The 19,252-nt window shown below is 46.8% G+C and overlaps 1 protein-coding gene across 1 annotated transcript in view; it reads left to right on the top strand.

Annotated features, from left to right (window-relative positions):
- Positions 1 to 435: 435 nt before the first annotated feature.
- The window catches only part of AATF (apoptosis antagonizing transcription factor), a gene marked incomplete at its 5' end in the record, with an annotated part of 41,608 nt that continues 22,791 nt past the window's right edge, over positions 436 to 19,252 (top strand). The window contains 7 exons of the mRNA XM_080357323.1: positions 436 to 520; positions 2,988 to 3,176; positions 3,791 to 4,222; positions 4,856 to 4,993; positions 16,997 to 17,111; positions 17,414 to 17,618; positions 18,341 to 18,505. Of these exons, the coding sequence (XP_080213449.1) occupies positions 436 to 520; positions 2,988 to 3,176; positions 3,791 to 4,222; positions 4,856 to 4,993; positions 16,997 to 17,111; positions 17,414 to 17,618; positions 18,341 to 18,505 (1,329 nt within the window). The remainder of the gene's footprint in view (positions 521 to 2,987; positions 3,177 to 3,790; positions 4,223 to 4,855; positions 4,994 to 16,996; positions 17,112 to 17,413; positions 17,619 to 18,340; positions 18,506 to 19,252) is intronic.

Raw genomic sequence — 19,252 nt, 5'->3', positions numbered from 1 at the left:
AGCACTGGGCGCACACCGGCTCTCACACCCCCGACCCGCACAATTATCGTTCTTCCTCCTGTGGCGATGGCGGGACTGGGACATCCACCCTCCCCAGGCACGGCTGGTGTATCTGGGGGCATATTTCCATTTATTGCAATGATTCCGGGCTGTGCACCCCCCGCCCCTCAGCCCAGGCAAAGGGCAGACACTGGCGAAGCCCTGAGACCCGCCGGGCCGGCTCCTCCCGCCCTGCGGCGGCCGCTCTCCCCGGTTGCGGGCCCGGGAACCGGCAGCGAGCCCGGCGGGGCCCCGCGCATCCAGCCGGCGGGCGCCAGGACCCAGCGAGACCCGTCCCGTGGTGCCCCGGGCCGAGCCGCCGGCCCCGCCCCCGCCCGCCGGCCCCGCCCCGCGGCCCCGCCCCTTCCTCTCTGCTTCCTTCCCTCCCGTGGCAAGATGGCGGCGCCCTTAGCGCGGCAGCTGGAGGAGCTGCTGAACCCCCGGCCCGGCCTGCGCGACCCCGAGGACGACGCGGAGGAAGGTGAGGGAGGCCGGGAGGAGGGTGTAACACCCGCGGCCGGCGGGGGCGAGCCGGGCTGGGCAGGGCCGGGGCGGGCGCCGCCGGACCGGCCGCACGTGGCGCCGCCGCGGGGAGCTCGGCCCGGGCGCGGGGCCCCCTCAGCCCCGCTGGGCGCCTCGTTCTCCCCGAGCCGCGGGCGGAGGTTGGCGGCCCCACTGCCAGCGGCGCTCGGCCTGGCGGCACCCGCAGCACCGCGCCCGGACGGGTCAGGGGCGAGACCGGAGTCACCTCAGGGATCGGGGTCTCCTCATGGCCGGCGTCACCTCAGCGGGCAGGATTCCCTCAAGGATCAGGGTTCCCTCAGGACCAGGTTCCCGCAGGGGCCGGGGCTGCTCCAGGGGCCGGGGCTGCTCCAGGGCCCGGGGTCACCCCAAGGCCGAGGCTGGAGTTCCCTCAGCGCTGGTTCTGCCAGGGCCGCCCGGGCCCGCTGCCCCCGCGCCGGCCCCGCCACAGGCCGGGCTGTGCAAAGCCGGGCTGGGGGCAAACCGGCTGGAAATCTCCAGAAAAGGGACATTAAAGTGCCGTGTCAGGGCAGAGCTGCCTCCCGGAGCGCAGCCCTTGCTGTTGCTGGTGACACCGGCTGGCACATCACACCACACCGTGCACTCAGACCAGGCCACAGCACCCTGCACGTGTCTCTGTTGATGCTTGCCAGCGACCAGTAACCAACTTACCTTTTAAATCGAGTTCTTTTACCTTAGTCATGAATTTTGAGAAGTTCGTTCCTTTCCCCGTGACATATAGGCCGGTAGTGTCATCTTCTCAGTTTCCTTGAGTTCCTGCCGTTGAGTTACCGTCTCCAGAGCGGTGTCCCCACTGGCCAGCAGACCAGCCGAGCCACGGGCAGGACCCGTCTCTAGACCACAGCTGGCACAAGCTCCTGCATTCACCTCGAGAGAGAGCGCGCTAACCCTCACACGCTGACAGCGGTTGGCTCCAGTCATGGTAAACGTGCCAGCTAGCACACGCCAGTGTAGATGAGAGCAGTAGTATCTTGTAAGCAACACCTTAGTAACCACTGGGGAAATTAATGTAGTCAGCAGAGGCATTTTCCCACGTTAGTAATCATGATTTAGTTTCAGACCTAATGCTTTAGTGATGCCAAGACGGAGGACGCCAGAAGATCCGTCGAGTGCCACAGGTCATTCTGCATCTGCCCCCTCACAGATGTTCCATGGTGCTCAGCATCCCGCCATCCTCTCGTAGCTGGACTGACTGTATTTAGACCAGATCTTGTTGCTTTGATTATGAGCAGGAGATTTTTTCTTGCTTCCCCCCTGCCTCAAGTAAACACTGTATGTGAGGCATTAACGTTTCCAAACACACATTAAAAGAGCACTTTGCGATGTTCAGCCAGTTGGATCACTCAATTGGTTGAACAAAGCTAACCCTGTAATTTTGCATACAGGGTGTCTTGCTCATGAATGACAATAAGGAGGGAGAGGGGGTATAGTATGATGTGTTCTCTTTGCTGGACTGCTCTGTTCCTGTGTCCTGGAGGAGATCGGTATGAAAGAGGGTAATAACCACAGCTAAATTATTTTCTCTGTTTAGCCATTCTAAAATGTTTACATATTTATGTGGCTCGTGCTTATAGCAAGAGGCCAGAGTGCACCTGAATTGCATTTTTCCTCATTTAATCTGTAAGTGTGAAGTGCGTGAAGGCGTTCAGCTTTACTGAGCCCTCCACCTGGAGGACATCACTGCTCATGAGACCCTCGCGAATCTGTGGAAGGGCTTGGATAGGCTTAGTTTGCCTAGCGCTTTGTGTGGGTTCCCTAAAATAAAGAAGAGGCAGGGAAGAAAGTGTGAATGCAGGCAGCGTTCATTCAAACAGAAAAAAGAATTCAGCAGGATTTTTGCTGTGGGTTAATGAACGTTCACGTCTGTATTGCAGGTGAGCCCTGTGCTACCAAACCTGCATATGGAGAAGTCCAGAGTATGGGGAGGGGGGTTGGAGTTGGTCAGTCGGTGTAGGATCTGCCTTCCCTGTGCAGGAGGGAGAGCACGTCTGGCTGCAGAGAAGTCACAGAATGTTTTCTGAAAAACACCCTTGGCGCTGTCGTATCTCTCATGCTGGATCTTAAGTGTTAGTTCACTCAGTAGTTTCTGGGCAGGACTGGTGCTGAGCAACACAAAATCCAGCTTTGAGGCCTTTCCTCTGCCTTTGATTCCCCAGCAACTTTTCCCCCTTTGCAGAAAATCGGTGTACTGCCTTTCCTGCACCAGGCCGGGAAGAGCCTTGCTCTGTCTCGAGGCCTAGAAGCCAGACTCTTGTGCGGGGCTGTGTTGCCATCCAGCTCACTTTTGCAGTATACTTTTATTTGTAGAGCATGAGGAGTTTTCCATGGCTGCTTCCTGCATCTCACTCTTGTAGTCTGAAATTCAGTTCTGTTTATAAATGCCGTCTCCCCTTTTTCCCCCCCAGCTACAGTTGCTAAGGTGATTGACAAATTTGAGGATGAAACCGCAGATGACATTTTCCCTGTTGGTAATATACGGAAAAAAGCTTCAGCCTCTCTCTTGGAAGCTGATAAAAGGTACAGTGGAAAAGCTACATCTCGCAAAGCCTTGCAAGCAGAACTCTGGGGAGATGCTCCGTCTGAAGAGGGATCTGGTAAGAAATCTCATTTCTTTCCCTTTTTCACTAGAGTGCTCATAATTTGATCGTGGCATGTTAGCCGAGCTAGTGCCATCTGAACTTAGATGACAAACTTTAGGTCCCCGTTACAGGGCGATAAACAGGTACAGTTCAGTTGGACATCTTGAAGTGCCCTCCTGAAATCCAGGCCGTATTTTTTGGCCCGAGGGAAGGGGAAATCCTAAAGAGGAGGTCACTTGTAGGGCTCGAGGAATGAGTGTGACTAGGTGTAAGATGAAGCTCGGTGCACTGACTGAACATTGTGTGGAGGAAAAGCAACAGCTCCAATTTTTAAGCCTGTATATCTCAGGGACTACAAGTATACACTTTGATTGCTTATTATATCAATGTTTCATGGGAGAGCTAAGCCATGGATCTCCTAATCATTGCTGCAGAAAATGGGAGCCGAGATATTTTTGTGGATATGGCCTTGTGTTTCTTTTATTTAGCTGAAGCAGAGAGTAACATCATACACAGATGAAATGGAGTTTGGAGCTCAAATAGCCCAAACCTGTAGCTGTTGATGATGCATACTACAAAGCAGCATGTTTTGCTGATAAATAAATAATTTTTTCTCTTTTAATTATTAGCTGACGAAGCATTAGATGAATGGTACAGTGGCAGTGAAGATTCAGAAGAGAACAGCAGCTTAGACAGTAAGACAAAGGAGAAGCTCAGCAGTGCTGGCAGTGACCAGGAGGATGACTTGGAAGATGATGAAGAGACAGATGTGTCTGTCAAGGCTAAGGCACCAAAGTTCAGTTTCCAGAATATCACAGACTTTGAGAAATTTGCAGAGGGGATGGATGATGCAGGAAGTAGTGAGGGGGAAGATGAGGATGAAGAGGAAGAAGATGATGCCAGCGTGGAAAAAGGAGGTCACGAGGAGGAATATGGGAGTGAAAACCACAACAATGTAAAGGAAACCAGAGACAGCGAAGATGATGGGGCAGTGATGACATTCTCAAAAGGACAAGAGTCTGAAGAAGTAGAAAAAGGCAAATCTGTGAAGAACCAGCTAGGTTTGTGCATTTATTTTGCCAAGACTTTCACCTTGCTGACAATAGAGAAACTGGCCACATTAGGAACCCCTTCAGCCTGTTAACATGCTATTAGCATACTGCATGTGTGTGCTACAGCAGCCCTAAGTCATTTGCAAATGTTCTGCCAAGTCTGCTGTGCAAACTGGCGTCACTGCTGGTGCCAGATTCCCTGTTATGAAGTGTATTTATCCACTGGCTTAATTGAACCAGTGCTGAATGTACTTGTAGTGTTGGAGGGGATGGGGACTTTCTGCACTTTAATAGTGCTGAGCAGCGATGCTGATATCGCTTCTGTTTCTTTCAAAATGTGATACGGAATGCAATTTCTTTCTGTCTGTCCTATTAAACTATCAGCCTCCATTTGCAGAATGTCCTTTTCAACAGTACAGCAAAGGGATGGGGTTCTGTGGATCACAGAACTGGAGGCAGGATCATAGGGTGGGATGCTGCTTTGTCCAGAGACACCTTGTGCCACCAATTTTGTGCTGGGTCAGTGAATGCAAAGGTTTGCCCTAACCACGAGTAATGTAGCCCAAAGGAGGGGGCTGTGCTGTTGAATCAACAGTGCTTTGGCTGGCTGAATAATTGTTTTCTTTTCTCTTTGTTATGAAGCACTGTGGGATCTGCTATTGGAAGGGAGGATCAAGATGCAGAAGGCACTCCTCACAGCCAACCAGCTTCCGCAGCCAGATACTTACCCGCTCTTCAGAAAGGAAGGTGGACAAGAATTTGACAATGCTGTCGAGAGCTGTAAGAATTCTTTAATCTTTCTACTTTGGGTAGACTCTGCTGTAGCCAATATGTTTTGCCTGTTTTGTGAAGTATTAATGGGAAAGCGATGGCTTTGAGTTGCACGTGTCTGTAGTATTGGCTGTTTGTTTGTATGCCTTGTTCATTAGGTACCACACAAAGAGAAACCAAAAAGTGTTTCTTGTTGCTTAGGCAGTGCTGGTAAGCCTCGCCTTGGGTCCTGCTCTTATTTCTAGTTCTGTGGGGATTCCGTGTCAAATTTAGGTTTCATGCTGGATCCTAGAAATAATTGGTTTGGTTACTGCTGTTTGGTGCAGGGTTGGGTTGCTTCTTTGTCCAGAGACACCTCGTGGTACTGATTTTCTGCTGGGTCAGTGACTGCAAAGATTTTCCCTAACCAGGCCGACCCAAGTCATCTTAAAAGTGGATTAGGAGCTTTCACCGTCATCAAACCTGACCCTGATTCTTGCCCCTTCACCAAGTTTTGACTGTTACCTTGTGGCTTACAGCTGATGTGAATGCAGGAGTTAATCAGCTTAGGGGGAGTTACAGTAGGTGAAGTACTTTATATTTTAAAGTTAGCTCTGCTGCTTTAAATGAAGTGATTAGGAAAAAAGGCAAACTCCCAACAATAGTAAGCTGACCTTTCAGTGAAATGCATGTTATTAATATATTTAATGAGATGCATTACAAACTGCACCGAGCACTGTGTTTCATTACAGGTCTAAAATGCAATATCATTAAAGACCTTTAACAGAAACAATGGTTGACATTTTGATATTTCCCATAAGCGAAATACATCCAGGAACATGGAGTGTAATACTGTACACAGTACAGCAGAGAGGTTAATCTTTCCGTTGTCCAGAACAGTAAAGGAAAATCCACTGTTAATAGCTGCTCAGTGATTCCCTCCCTGCCCTCTGCTCGTAATCTGGGCAGGAAAGTTGCAGTAGTACACTCTGATGTTCCTGAGAGCCTGGGTTTGCGTTCTGTATTTCATCTGCAAAGACAACAAGAAAATATAGTTGGAGTGACCTGGGCAACCAACTGAGATAAGTGATGAATTTAGGAACATTCTGGTACTACTACACTTGTTCAGTGTTTTCGTGTGTGTTCTAAGGGACCAGATTTACATTCCTTTCTTAATTTCTATTTTTCTTTAATTGTAATTGTGCAGTAAAGTAGGTTACAGTACAAATAATTCTAATGAGCTGCAATATTGTCCAGTGCAGCTGTCTTTCACTGCCTTGCAAAGATGCTCTTTCCAGAAGTTACAACGTGCCAGTAAGGAGTAACTTTATGCATGAAGATCAAATGAAAGACCAGGGATGTAGTTGGTGTTGTGTGGCAAAGACCCATTTCTCTCTCAGTTTGCTGTGTTGGGACCTGCAGGAGGGTTTCACGTCTCATCAGCAGCTGGAGCTTTATCCGGGGTAGTCTGAGCTTGTTGCGTCTTCTGTCACAGAGCTTCTGCCTGGTGACAGGGCTGCGACCACCAGTTCAGGTGAAACTAAGTCCTTTCTGAAAATACCAGAATATATTTAAAGTTCTTTCGTGAATTGATGCACCTTGACTTATGAGGAGGAAAAAAAAAAATCTCACTATAAATCAGCTTCCAATAAAACTCTTATTTTTTAGCTGATCAAGTGGTTTAATGGCTTCTATAAGAAAAAGCTTTTGAACTGAACGTGATGTAGTGGGCTGGGTCAACATTTGTGGACTCCTGAGTTCTCATCCCACTTGTGTTACCAGTTTATGGGCAGGATCCCGTTCCCCACACAGGAAAACTCAGAAGAATTGTGCATGAGGAAGTTTAAGGTTGAGTTGAAGACAGGATTTTGTAGATACTGAGAGCTGAGGTGGTTCCGTTGTACGTGATCTGCTTCAGTCTTGGATGGGATTTGGGATAATCACATCATCACTGTGCTGGACTGGATGATGCCCTCAGCGCAGCCTCAGCACTTCTTTCCAAATTCACAAAATCCATTTGGTGTGCTTTCATCATCTTCATCGAATAGGAGGAACCAATTTGGTGTTCAAGAGTTCATCCCAATCCTTCCATTACTCAGGAAATTTCTGCTCTGTGCTCACAAGAAGGGTGATTTTTTCTTTTAAATGCAAAATAGTCCTTTCTATATTTGCCTCTTTGGCGTCTCCCACTTGTGACCACCCTGCGTGCAGCCAGCGGTGCCAGGGAAATTCCTGAAGGGTTTGAGTGTAATCGTGTTAAAGAATAGAATGTTCTGTACTTAAAGCCAATTCTGAGCAAAAATGGTAATGTCGTGCTTGTTTTCCAAATTTTGAGATTCGAGGTTACAAAACTTCAAGTGTTTAATTTATTGGTTTTGTAATCTTCTCTGAAATATTTTATTTTTTAACGATACAGCGTGCCTTGGACAGTCTTGGATTCCTGAGATCTCAGGTTCTGCTGGATGATTTACTGCAAAATTGCTTATAAATTGAAGTAGAAAATGTTTTGCAGACCTGGCAGCTTTCAGGCTTCACACCCATTTGTCACCCAGCATTTCCCTTTGTGTATAGAACAAGAATTAATTAGGCTGCACTGCAGGAAAAGTTTATGGCCATAATTTATATAGGATGAATTTCTGTTTAAAGAGACAGCATTGCTTTGTTTGCACCATCTTACCTTTTCTTTTTTTTCTTTTAATCTTTAATTATATTCCAGACCTTTTTCTGTCACCCTTTTTACATACAAATTGGAGACCCAACCGTGGTCAGGGAGCTCATGTTTATTCCTGTTTTGCATCCATGGAGGAAGTCGGGGTGGTTTTGAGGCGGCGGATGTTGGAGGCGCCGCACGCGTGAGCTCCGCAGCCCGCGCGGGCACCTGGAGTCGTCTGGCTTTTCAAGATACATTTGTATTCTCTTGCCCCCATATCTTCCAGCCTAGTCCAGGGCTTGAGCTGTTGCCTCCGTTTGGGGTCTTGCACGTTCAATTAATGTTTTTCATAATCAATGCAAGTCAGAATTTGCAATCTGCTCCTGATTTGCACATTAAAGAGACCCATTAATTAAAAATTCCAATCCCTGGCATGTTCCCGCAGGATCCTTGCATTATTTACATAGAAAAAGAGTGCAAGGTGCAAGTTTCTGTGCTGTGTCTCTGCGCAGATTGCATGCCTGCCATTCATTTCTCTATGTATGTTTTCAAAGGGGAGGGAGGTTAGAAGTGGATCTCATGAAAATGTCATGAAAAATTACCTCAAGGGCAAGACAGAGCTAGAGCAGAGGTGGGAGCAGCATCAGTGAAGCCACGTCCAGTGTCATGAATTAGATAGTTCCTGGGTTTGGGGCATGTTATGTTCAATCTTGATTCAGTGACCAAAAAAATACAGCTAATTGGGGGACAGGGAGGCAACATGAGCTTTAAGAAATGATATCACTCAATTAACAGAAGCTGTTGTGTGTGCCCTGGGTAGCTGAGCTTCCCAGTACGGTCATGTAGCTCTGTCCTTGCTATTTTGATTACTTTCTCTTTACAATTTTTGTTAAAAATACTAAGCTGAGAATGTTGCAGTGAGTAGTAGTTAGACAGCAATACTTTATGCTTCACAAAAAGAGCTTTTAGCTTTGAAATAGGATAATCTGTTATTTTCAGCTTTTAGTTGAGGAGATGAGAGATTAAAACCATAGAGGTGCAGGTGAGGCTCTTGCAGGATGCAGGATGCTGGTGGAAACTGCAAGACTCGAAACAGACAAGTAGTTGTGTATGTTTTCATATATGTCTATGGTTTCACTTCCCAAGAGTTGTGTTACACATTGATGAGTTATTCCTATAAGGTGTTGTATGTCTCGGGTGCAGTGAGCCAACAGCTGCTATTTAATTATGTTTTATTGAAAAGTAGAGCTAAAAGGGACACTTATAAAACTTCACAGACTTGCCTGGGACTGCACAAAGCCGGGTATGTTGTTCCACCTGGGAAATGAAGGAGATATTGACTCCTCACTCCCAAAAAGTCCAATCCAAAGACTTAGACTGACCCAGAAATGCCTGTTTCTGGTGTGGAAATGGGTGTATTTGTAGTGGGTGTGCTGGTGAGGGACTGGACCTTTTTAATAAATGCCTGGGCTGCGCTCCTGGTGCACCAGGTTGCTTTGCCGCTCCCCATGACAGGTATTTGCGGCTTGTGACTGAACAGCACATTTGTGGACAAGACCTCCTAAGGACGTGATTGAGAACCCCACTTACGCTCCTTGCCAGCAGGAGACCTCCAAAATGCCATGTGCTTTCTGCTTTCACATTCTCGCATGTTAAACATTTCTGTATGAACGCTTCACACCGAATATCTATTTTCTTCTGGGTTGGTTCTGCAAGATTTTGCTGAAAAGGGACTCAAGGCAGAGGGAAAGGTACTATTTGGTAGCTGTTTAGTTGCATGTTCTCGGTGTCTTTTTAATAGAGGATTTTTGCTGGGTTCTGTTACTCTGATTCCTGATCTTTAAAAGAATTACTGACATTCTGTACACCATCCAAGTAGGTCACGTGGAAGAAGCATAAGGTCGGGCTGCTTTAGAAACCAGGGAGCCTGTTCTGCTTCCAGTGAGGGAGGACGTGTCAGGCCGGGTTGTGCTCGGTGTGACGGGCTCCCCCTTGCCTGCACCTGCTTGTTGTTTTACACATCTGGTTAGAGAAAAGCTGTCAGATAAAATGTGCCTTATTGACACAGGCTCGGGATTTTTCAGAGAAGCCCGCGGGAATCAGCTGCCAATAATTCACTCGTAATTTTGTCGTGATTTTGTTGTAATCTCTATTCGTGGATCACTTCTAAAACTCAAACGTGTCCGTCCGTACATCTGGAGATGCTAATGCGTTAATGCAGAGCGGGGTAGGTGTCACCAGGGAGCGGGGCACAGGCAGATTACGCTGTTTCCAGAGGCATAGAGCAGTTACAGGATTAATTGGCGCTAGGCAAGATCATGCACTTAAATATATCCCTGCTTTGAAGATTTTACTGGGAGCCTGCACAAATGTGTGACAGCAGAACTGGGTTTCAAGCCTGAGCGTGAATTATCGTGATCAGATCTAGCCCACTTAAAACTGGTAGTTCATTTTAATTGAATTGTATTAGCCTAGACACTTCATGGCTACAAAAAACCATCGTGATTGTCAATTCATGCAGAGTTGAATTTGATATAAGTGGATGTGGATGCAGGTGTCCCCAGATTTCACCTTTCCTCTCTGATCTAATGAAGAATCCATTCAGCTCTTTGGGACTGAGCCAGAGCCTGTTGACATTAACGAAGACTTTTGTCTCAACTAGAATAAATGAATGAATCAGACCCTTTTTTGTCAGTGTTGGTGTAATGATCTGATGCTGTGGAGAGCTGGAGGTGAGAGCTGGGCTCGGTGGGGGTGATCAGCTCCGGGGTGCCCGTTCTGCACCGGTGCCAGCGGGTGGGAGGGAAGAGAGATGAAGTGAGGAGGTTTCGCCAAAGGCTCAGGTCTCGGTTCTGGGCCTGAGGTTGGTTGTGCGCACGTTTGGTTGGGTAACGGGGGCTGTGATGTTTTGTGTATGTGCAGAACTCGGGCTGTGCGAGGCACCAGGAAAGTGTTTTGTGGCTTGTTCATGTCTGTGAATTGTTCAGAAATTCTGTGTGGGAGGTAGTGGAGAAGTGCAGGGTATTTATTTGACATGCAGTTTTGGGCTCTGTTAAGAAAAAAACCCTCTTGCCCTTCCCCACTGAGTGCCAAGGCTTTTAGCGTGTGGTATTTAGTCTTTTTGAGCAGAATTTTTGTCTGCTTCTCTTGTACAGATGTGGGAAAATTGAAGTGCTCCCGTTTTATAGGTGATCTCCATAGCCATATGTGTTGGACGCTGTTGACGTTTGAGGTTTATTTTAAAACTGTCTTAAATTCTAGTGCAAGGAATGGTAGAAGAGTCTGTCGTTGACCTGATGCACCCGAACTCTGAACTGTAGGATTACACCACACTTTACACACATCACACAGGTTTGCCTACGCTTAAGTTTCCTGAGATAATTAATAGCTAATTAAACTGAGTTTAGCTAAATACTTGTGCACGTTAGCCTGTATACTCTACAAACAAGATGCAGGGAAACAAAGGCTTGCGAAGCACCCAGGCAAGCATGTGCAAATGTCAGCTAACTTGGATTAATTGGCAATTGGTTACCTGGAGATGGAAACTCAATGCTTGTCATGATAAATGTAATTAATGGCCTGGTATTATATGGGGAGGTCAGTCTAGATGGGCTAATGTTCCCTTCTGGCCTTAATATCTAGATAACTATGAAATTTCACATTTCCTCTTCCTTTGTCATTCTTGCACATGTACTTGGGGATTCCTGCCTGGCAGAGACGGGAATGCATGCTGGCAGCTACTTTACATTTACAGTAATGTAAAACATCAGTTTTTATAAATCTCATTTTAAAGAGCCCCGTCCCCTCCCTGGTTTGGGCTGATATCAAAGGATGATGGTTGAGGCAAATCAGCAGAGCATGAACTTCATGGAAGTGTTTCTTTCTCTCCCTTCTCAGCTTTCCCCCTCCCCCAGTCCCCACTAATAAAACCCTTCAATACCAAGCCTTTGATTCTGTTGTTGCATCTAGTTATTTTCTTTACTTTTAGCAAACTCATCTGTGTCTGATCCTGTTGTCCTTACTGTCAAATGCAGTAATATTAGAGTGAAAGGGCTAAATGGAGTCCGTTCTGTGACTCTGGGAGTCAGCTGAGCTGCCTGTGTGAAAGGGGTTTGCAGCATTGGCTCCTTTGTGCTGCAGGAATACAATTTTCCCCTCTGCAAAGGCTTTTGCATCATTTGCATTCCAATGGAACCAGCAAATTGGGCCTTCGCTTTGGAGCGAACCCTTTCATTGCAACCAGCAGAAAAGTCGACCTGTTTCCTGCCATCACTTGATAAAATTCCACAAACTCAGTGTTTTGGGAGGCGTGAAGGGAACGTTACTCCTGTGATTTCCTAAAATAACCCGGACGGGTTCCCAAGTGCTTTGTGCTAAGATTCAGCTGAAGTCCGTGAGAATCGTATCCATAACTACACCACTTCTCAAAACAATCAGATCACTCTCTGCTGCCAAAGGGCTTGCAGCCAGCCTGTAATTTAGTCCAGACTGGCCCTTGTAGCTTCTGTCTTACAGTAGCCTTTTATTTCTGTAGTGTCTTGGCTTTGGGGCACCAGGACGTACAGCGTGCAAATGTGAGGACAGCGACTGTCCTGCCTGCACCGGATTGTTCCTCCTACAGTCGGTTCCGCAGTGGGAATCACAGACCAAGCCCCGTGTTCAGGATGCGATACCTGGAGGAATTCCCTCCGCCTGTCCCTGGCTGGTAACGTTCTCCGCTGTTGGGAATACAGAGCAAGCTCCAAAAGTAATACTGACAGACTTCAGAATTATGATACACTGGAGCTCCGGCGTAATTCTTTGTTGAAGAAGTTAGAGGCCTAAAATGTTAAGGCTTATTGTTATTCTGAGTTGATAATCTCTGCCTTGCTTTAATAATTTTTCCTCATGCCTGGATAGCCTGCGAGTTGCACAATAATCACTCACACAGCTTTGTAATCAATGCCCAAAGTAATAGGATTCCGCTGGCCAACGGCAATTAATAAATTTGTGTCTTTTTTAAAACACTAGCAAGTCGGGCCTGAAATACGACTGACTGGCTTTCCTCATTTGCATATTTATTGCAGTGGAAAAATTCTTGCCGAATGATTGATGTTGAGCCTGCCTCTTGAATTCCAAACAGCACATTATTATGAAATGAAAAATGCCGGCCATACAGTTGATTAAAGTTGAAGACAGTGGAATCGGTGTTTTTTAAGATTGTGGGAGAATTAAAGGCATATTTTAATAGATGTTGACAAGAAGTGAACTAACAAAAGCAAAGCAAAGGATTTGCTTGAAAAGATTTAATCAAACGTGTTTCTTGGGGGATTAATTGCTGGGGATGACTAGTGCAAGTGGCTGGCTTGTGGATTTGAATGAGAAGTATTGTTCTCAGGCCAGCGTATTTAGTGCCATTTTGACCTGTAGCTTAACTCCTGTCCCACAGCCGTTTGAAAGGAGTGAAAATTTCCCCTCTTCATGCGAATGTCGGGATAAATGCGTGTACCTGATAAAGATACTTTTCATTATGTACAGCTATTAAAATAAAAGAGGTTTGATTCCTCTCCGTTATATTTGCATAACGTGTCCGGCGTGCTGGGCCCGTTGTGTGCGGCGCTGACACACGTGGGGACTCTCTGGTGACAGGGGAGCTGTCTCAATATTTGGCAGCTCCGTGTTTGCTCTGCTCCCCGTGGTTCACCACCAGCATTGTCTCAGCTTTTCTGTGTGAGCATTTCGTACAGCCTGTGGAGGCACACGGAAAATTAAAAGCTTGCATGCCGGCGATATTCCTGTCATGCCAGACCCTCAGATTTAATTGAGGGGAAAAAGTAGTTAATTTCCAGCTTTGGAACAGGCTCTGAATTTCAGCCATGTCCTGTGTGTGCGGTGCATGTTTCGTGCTGGCACATCCTGGTAACGATGCTCTGTGGTTGCACAGGGTGTGTACGTGGTATTGCCATGGCAGTGCCCCGGCGAGCCCGGTGCAGTGCCATGAACACGCTGTGACGGAGTGAAAATCCTGGGAGGTTTGCCCCAATGTTCAGGATTCTGTCCCTGACCACCATACTCAATGTGCTGGCTGCGCCGGGGTCGGGCGAGGAGGAGCTCACCTGCTGGAGGAGTTTTGGGGATCCCACTGGCCGGGTCTCTCAACGCCTTTGCAAGCCTGGCTTTGAGGCACCAGCGTTTCTCCATCGTCTTCGTGTCTCTGCGTGAGGCAGCTCCTGCTGCTCCCCCAGCTGCTCGTCAAGGTGAAACGAGACCCTGTTTTTAGAGGTCACAAAAAAGAGCGCAGATGTTTTTCTGCTCAGGAAGCTGCCTTGCTGTAGATACGCTGAAGTGACCGCGATGGGTGAGCACAGAAGGCACCGACACCATGGCACCCCGCACCCTGGGATCCCAGCAGCGCGGACCATTCCTCCATAACCACGGGCATTGACAAAATTGATCTTTGTGGCTGGAGAGCAGTAGGACAGATTTCATCTCTGGTGGGTCTCCTGACACTTTGATACATGGCAGTGCTATCCCTGAATAGAGCTAAATACTCCAGGGCTACTTTCTGACTGGGTGAGGGGATGTATAAAATGAGAACGTATGAGAGAGTATTAACAGAAAGGCACACTTTGATTTACTGGTACTGGCTCCCAGCTTTCTTAGTGGATTGATATGCTGTCTGCTAGATCTGGAACAACTTTTTCACTCCTGTACACAAAAAGAAGGGGCTCCCGTGGACTCTTAAAGTGACTCTTACAAGTCAGCATCTCACCACAAACGCTCTGAGTCCCATTTAAGCTGGAAGTTATATTCAAACCACGTTTGTTGTGTTCTTGGGGCAGCTGCAGGAGGATCCCACTCAGCATCTTTTTCTCTTTCCCAAAGGGCAGCTTTAGAAAGGGTTTGATGGAAGGAGGGGTTGGCTCTTGTCCTGGGCTTAGTTGGCCTCCCCTTCACACAGAGTATGGGTTGTTTTAGGGATTTTCATTGCTCGTACTGAAATGCTGTAAAGGGATCCAACTTCTTTTGCTTTTAAGGCACTACTGAGTCGCCTGTGCTCAAAAAACACAGGTTGGACGTGCAGAAGTAACTCCTGGGGAAGGAGATAGTTTTGAGATCTTTCTCACTACTGTTAAAGGTGTCAGTTGTGACACTGATGGCGATAGAAGGTAGAATGTTTACCCCAGCACATCACAGTGCAGATTGTAAGAGAGATGCCAGGGAAGATGAAGAGAGAGAGGAGACGGGGAAGAAAACAATCCCTTCTGGAATTAAACATGAAATGGATAGGGCAGGGCTGGGTGGGAAGAGGGCAGGGAGGGCGACACTTGGCTTCTGAGGTTGAGTTTACAGCGCACTTAAGCACCCAACAGTAACGATGAGAATGCCATCCAATAATGCTATTAAATACACAAGAACCGAAAGCACGGAAATTACCCAGCTGTAAGAGGCTCATGATGAAGCCACTGTCTGGAATAATTAGCCCTCCCACCTGGTTAGACGCACGGTCATTGTCTTCCCTGCCCTCTCCATCCCCTTCACTCCAAATGAAATTGCTCCCCATCCCCACTTGTGGTGGGGTCCGTATCTCGGAGCCTGGGGAGCCGGAGCCGGGCTCTGTTCTTGCCTGCTCGCCGTGGCCCTGGTAGACCCCAGAAGAGCTGGAGTGCTACTCCAGTTATAATTGACAGGATCAAAGCCGCCTGGGGTGCATTAGCACTGCTGCTGGAGGATCGGCAGCGGGGAGGAAATAAACAGTTTCGGGAGCTCTGGGGACATTCGGCTGTGTTGCAGGCAGTGGGAAGGATTTTGTTGTTGTAAGCTGTGCACTCGGGCTGGGGTGGGGGCGTTTTGCTTTTGCAAGTGATGGTTTAGCTGCAGACACGTACAACAAATGCCTTTTTAAGGGCTTTTGTCTGTTTGTCTCTTGGAATTGTGTTGATGCTAACACACGACTGTTTTACAAGTGCAGCAAACCTAATCCGTTAATAGGTTTATATAGAAGCGTTGTCAGAATGTATCTGGAATGAACCACGGGCCGGGGGAGGATGAGTCCAGCAGCTGATCTGCAACAAAAATCTTAAAGCATCTTCTCCTTGACATTCCTGTTACTGAGGTCAGGCCGTAATTTATCTGAAGATGGTGAAAACTGAGCAATATCGCAGTGGTAACATGAGGGAGATTGAGACCTCTGAATGTCTGGGCTGATTTCTGCTTGCACTGTCTCTGTCTGCCTGATGAAGATTTGCTCTTCACTCTACCCGTGATCTCTGTGTCCTTCAGTAAAAAAAAAATGGAGTACTGAAGAGTTCTCTCCATTCTTTTATTCTAACTACAAAGAAACAAACAGTTCTGGGGGTGAAGTGTGCAGCTAACCCTTCCCACAGTCGGCTGCAACGGTGTGTCCTTGGAGAACATCAGATGGTTTCCTCTGTGCCTTCATAGATACAGGAAAACGGTCAGCTCTGAAAGCCTTTGGATACCCAACATCAGATGTCCCTTCAGGATCAGTGTCTGCAGATACCCTGGAAAGCGGCTGTTCATCCCTGTAAAACTGACCTTCACACCATGTATTGATCGTTTAGTACATCTCGCCACCCCAGCCTTTTCTTCACTTTCTCTCTTTCTCAGGATCTCTGGGCCTGAAGTTCTACTTTTCTGATCAGAATCTTCTCGTGAAACTTGCCAGGTCATTGTTTAAGTTTCCCTCATAGATCAGATCTTGCTGCATTTAATTTTACTTACAGTCTAATTTCTTATACCTCCGGCACGGTGAGCACAGCAGCATAGAAACCAGCGATAGTCAGAGCCCTGCAGGAGTTTGGGTTTTGTTCTTGCCCTCCCCTTCTCCCTCTGCTCCCTGGAACATGCCCATTATGTACATGAAAGAAAAGTCAGAGGTCACGTTGAGGCAGGATGTACATATATACATTTTCCCTTGTGTTGCTTCATATTATTCAGCTGGAGCTGAACTGGACACGGGAGAGAGATGAGTTAGTCAGCAAAAAAGGTTTTTGCCATATGCATGTATCATCAGACGCTTCTGCATGCAATACTTGCTGCTTCGATATGTTAATCCTTTAGGCTCTGCAGTCCTAATGTTTGTCAATGAAACATGAGATCAGTGCACTCCCGATGTGCAGCCAGGCAGGTGGCTGGAAGGCCGTCCTGCCTCCTCTCCTCCCTTTTTGGGAAAGAAGTGCTCTTTCTCAGCATGGTGGTGTTTGCCATTAGCAGCTGTAAACCAGTTTGAAGAGAAAACCACGTCTCTAACTGATAAGAGAGAAACAGTTAATGGGACATGCAGTAGCTGTGGCAGAAATTCAGATTCAAGATGAGAAGCTAAATCTGCACCAGAAGCGAGGATCAGTGGCAAACTGTCTCTTGTGTCTCTTGTTCTGCAGGTTTTAAAGCCCTGGAGGCATTGCTGAAAGTGTTAGTGGAACTTCAGGATGAGCTGCTTTACCAGTACCCAGGCACGAGGCATCTGGTAGATGGAAAGCAATCAAAACCTGAGAGGTAAATACAAAATAAGACCTTTCTGAATCCCTTGGTCTCCATTCTCCAACAAACAGGACAATGCACAGCCTTCCTGACTGTGCTCACAGTCGCTGCTGTATCTGAGCGACAGACACTCTGGACAAATGACCTTTTGAATTCCTTCTGCCAGGGTGGGAAGTCTGTTTTCTAATCTTTCTGATAATGGAGGAGGGTTGTTTGCCATCAATATCACCATGGTGTGGTAGTGGAGGGGCCATTAAGAATTCATACGTTGCCTTAGAGAGGTGGAGGGTGTTTAGTCTGTGTGGTTTTTGTTCTAGTGATGATGAAATCCCAAGCAGTAGTGATGAAGAGCAAGTGGATAAGGCTCAGGAGAAGAGGAGGAGACCCCCCAAACGCAAGCTGAAGTTGGAGGACTACCCAGACTTCATAGCCAAGCGCTATGCTGACTTCAGGACATATCGGAACAGTGTCTTGCAGAAGTGGCATGAGAAGACAAAGCTGGCATCTGGCAAAATGGGAAAGGCAAGGCTGGTTTTGTGTGTGCGGACATGCTTATTGTTCGGCAGAGATTGGTGGAATAAGTTGGTTTGAAAGTTTCACGTCATAGATGTTACAAGTTAAGCCCAGTTAGAGCAGCGAGAGTTAAACACGCAGGTACACACTTTTCATCAATCTTGAAGGAGTTTGGAAAGAAGCTCAGCCCTCGGATTTCAAAGGCATAAGCTGCTCTCTTTAGTTTTGAGCAGATGGGCATGGGCAGATGGTTTTGGGAAAACCTCTTGGATACAATTGGTGTTCTCCCCACTAGACATCTCATCATAGCCAGTCTCCAGCAGCAAGTGAGCTCTATGAAAATGCCGCTGTTGCTGATCAACAAGCTGTTTGTGTTTTATAACAGAACTAGAGGCTTCTGTGGCTCTCCCCCTCTGTGAAGTGTACACTTTAATACAATGGGTAATCATTTCACCCGAAGATCCAGGGACTCCTAACATCTGTGAGTTAGTATTAATCATTGAGAAGTTCATCTGAACCAGAACAGCAAAGGCATTTTATTAAGCCAGGCGTCAGGTTGCCTCGGGTTGGGAAACAAATAAAAAATCCTAGCAGAAATCCCTGCAACGAAGCCCAAACCCCCTCCTCCTGGAATGCTGTCTGCTTATCCACTGACATGGAAAGATAGAGGAACACTGCTGCCTTGAGGAAAAGCTTTCTGCATTATCTGACACTAGTTAATGTTGTTGCAGGGTTTCGGTGCCTTTGAGCGTTCAATCTTGACTCAGATTGATCATATTTTGATGGACAAAGAGAGATTACTACGGCGGACACAGACCAAGCGATCAGTGTATACGGTGCTGGGAAAGAAGGAACAGGAGTCTCATCCGGTCCCTGAATCTTTGCCTGAAAATTCGGTAAGGGGATTTTGTATATATAACTCATCCTGTGGCGGCAGTGAAACGCTGCAAAACAATTAGCTTGAGCCTTTAGCAGGTAATACTCTTGTTTGTGAGAGATTTATGAAGGTGGTATCTGAGTGTTGATTCCTGTAATGTAATAGCTAAAGAAAAGATGCAGACATTTCAATTCCAGCTTTATGGTGTTTGCATTATCTCCTGTGCCTGTTCTTGATGGGAAAACAAGGTTTGGTCTTTGATGGTGCCCCTCCTGTGCTCACTAAATCTGCTTTGTGAGGCAGCAACTACAACACTTTGTTTTTCCTCTGGAGTTTAGGATCTTTAACCCAGAAAGTCTCTTCTGAAATCATTCTGCATATAACCCACAGAATATGTTAGTAGTAAGTCTGTTATTAATTTAGTATTTAAGAATGAATAAATACTCAATTCTGAGAGATCATGTGGAATTACTGCACTTGCAAGATGTATTTTTGCCATTACATTAAAAATATCTGTAGTATTTTGCCAGAAAGACTTTGCACAGTCCTATTTATTTCCCAGTAAAGGTATCATAAATCTATTTAGTCATTGGCAGCGTTTCTGCCTTGCCTTTAAATGTATTCCCAGTTCTTAAAAGCTTGTTATGTTGGGAGCTTTTCTCCATTCCTTCCTATCTTCCAGCGTGTTTACAAGCTGCTGCACGTGATGTCATCAGAGTTAGGGACAGAAACCTGCACGGACAAGCTGTCAGCGTTTCCTTTGTGT

Source organism: Nesoenas mayeri, assembly GCF_963082525.1.
Source record: "Nesoenas mayeri genome assembly, chromosome: 20".
NCBI lineage: Eukaryota > Metazoa > Chordata > Aves > Columbiformes > Columbidae > Nesoenas > Nesoenas mayeri.
This window is presented reverse-complemented; position numbering and strand designations above follow the sequence as displayed.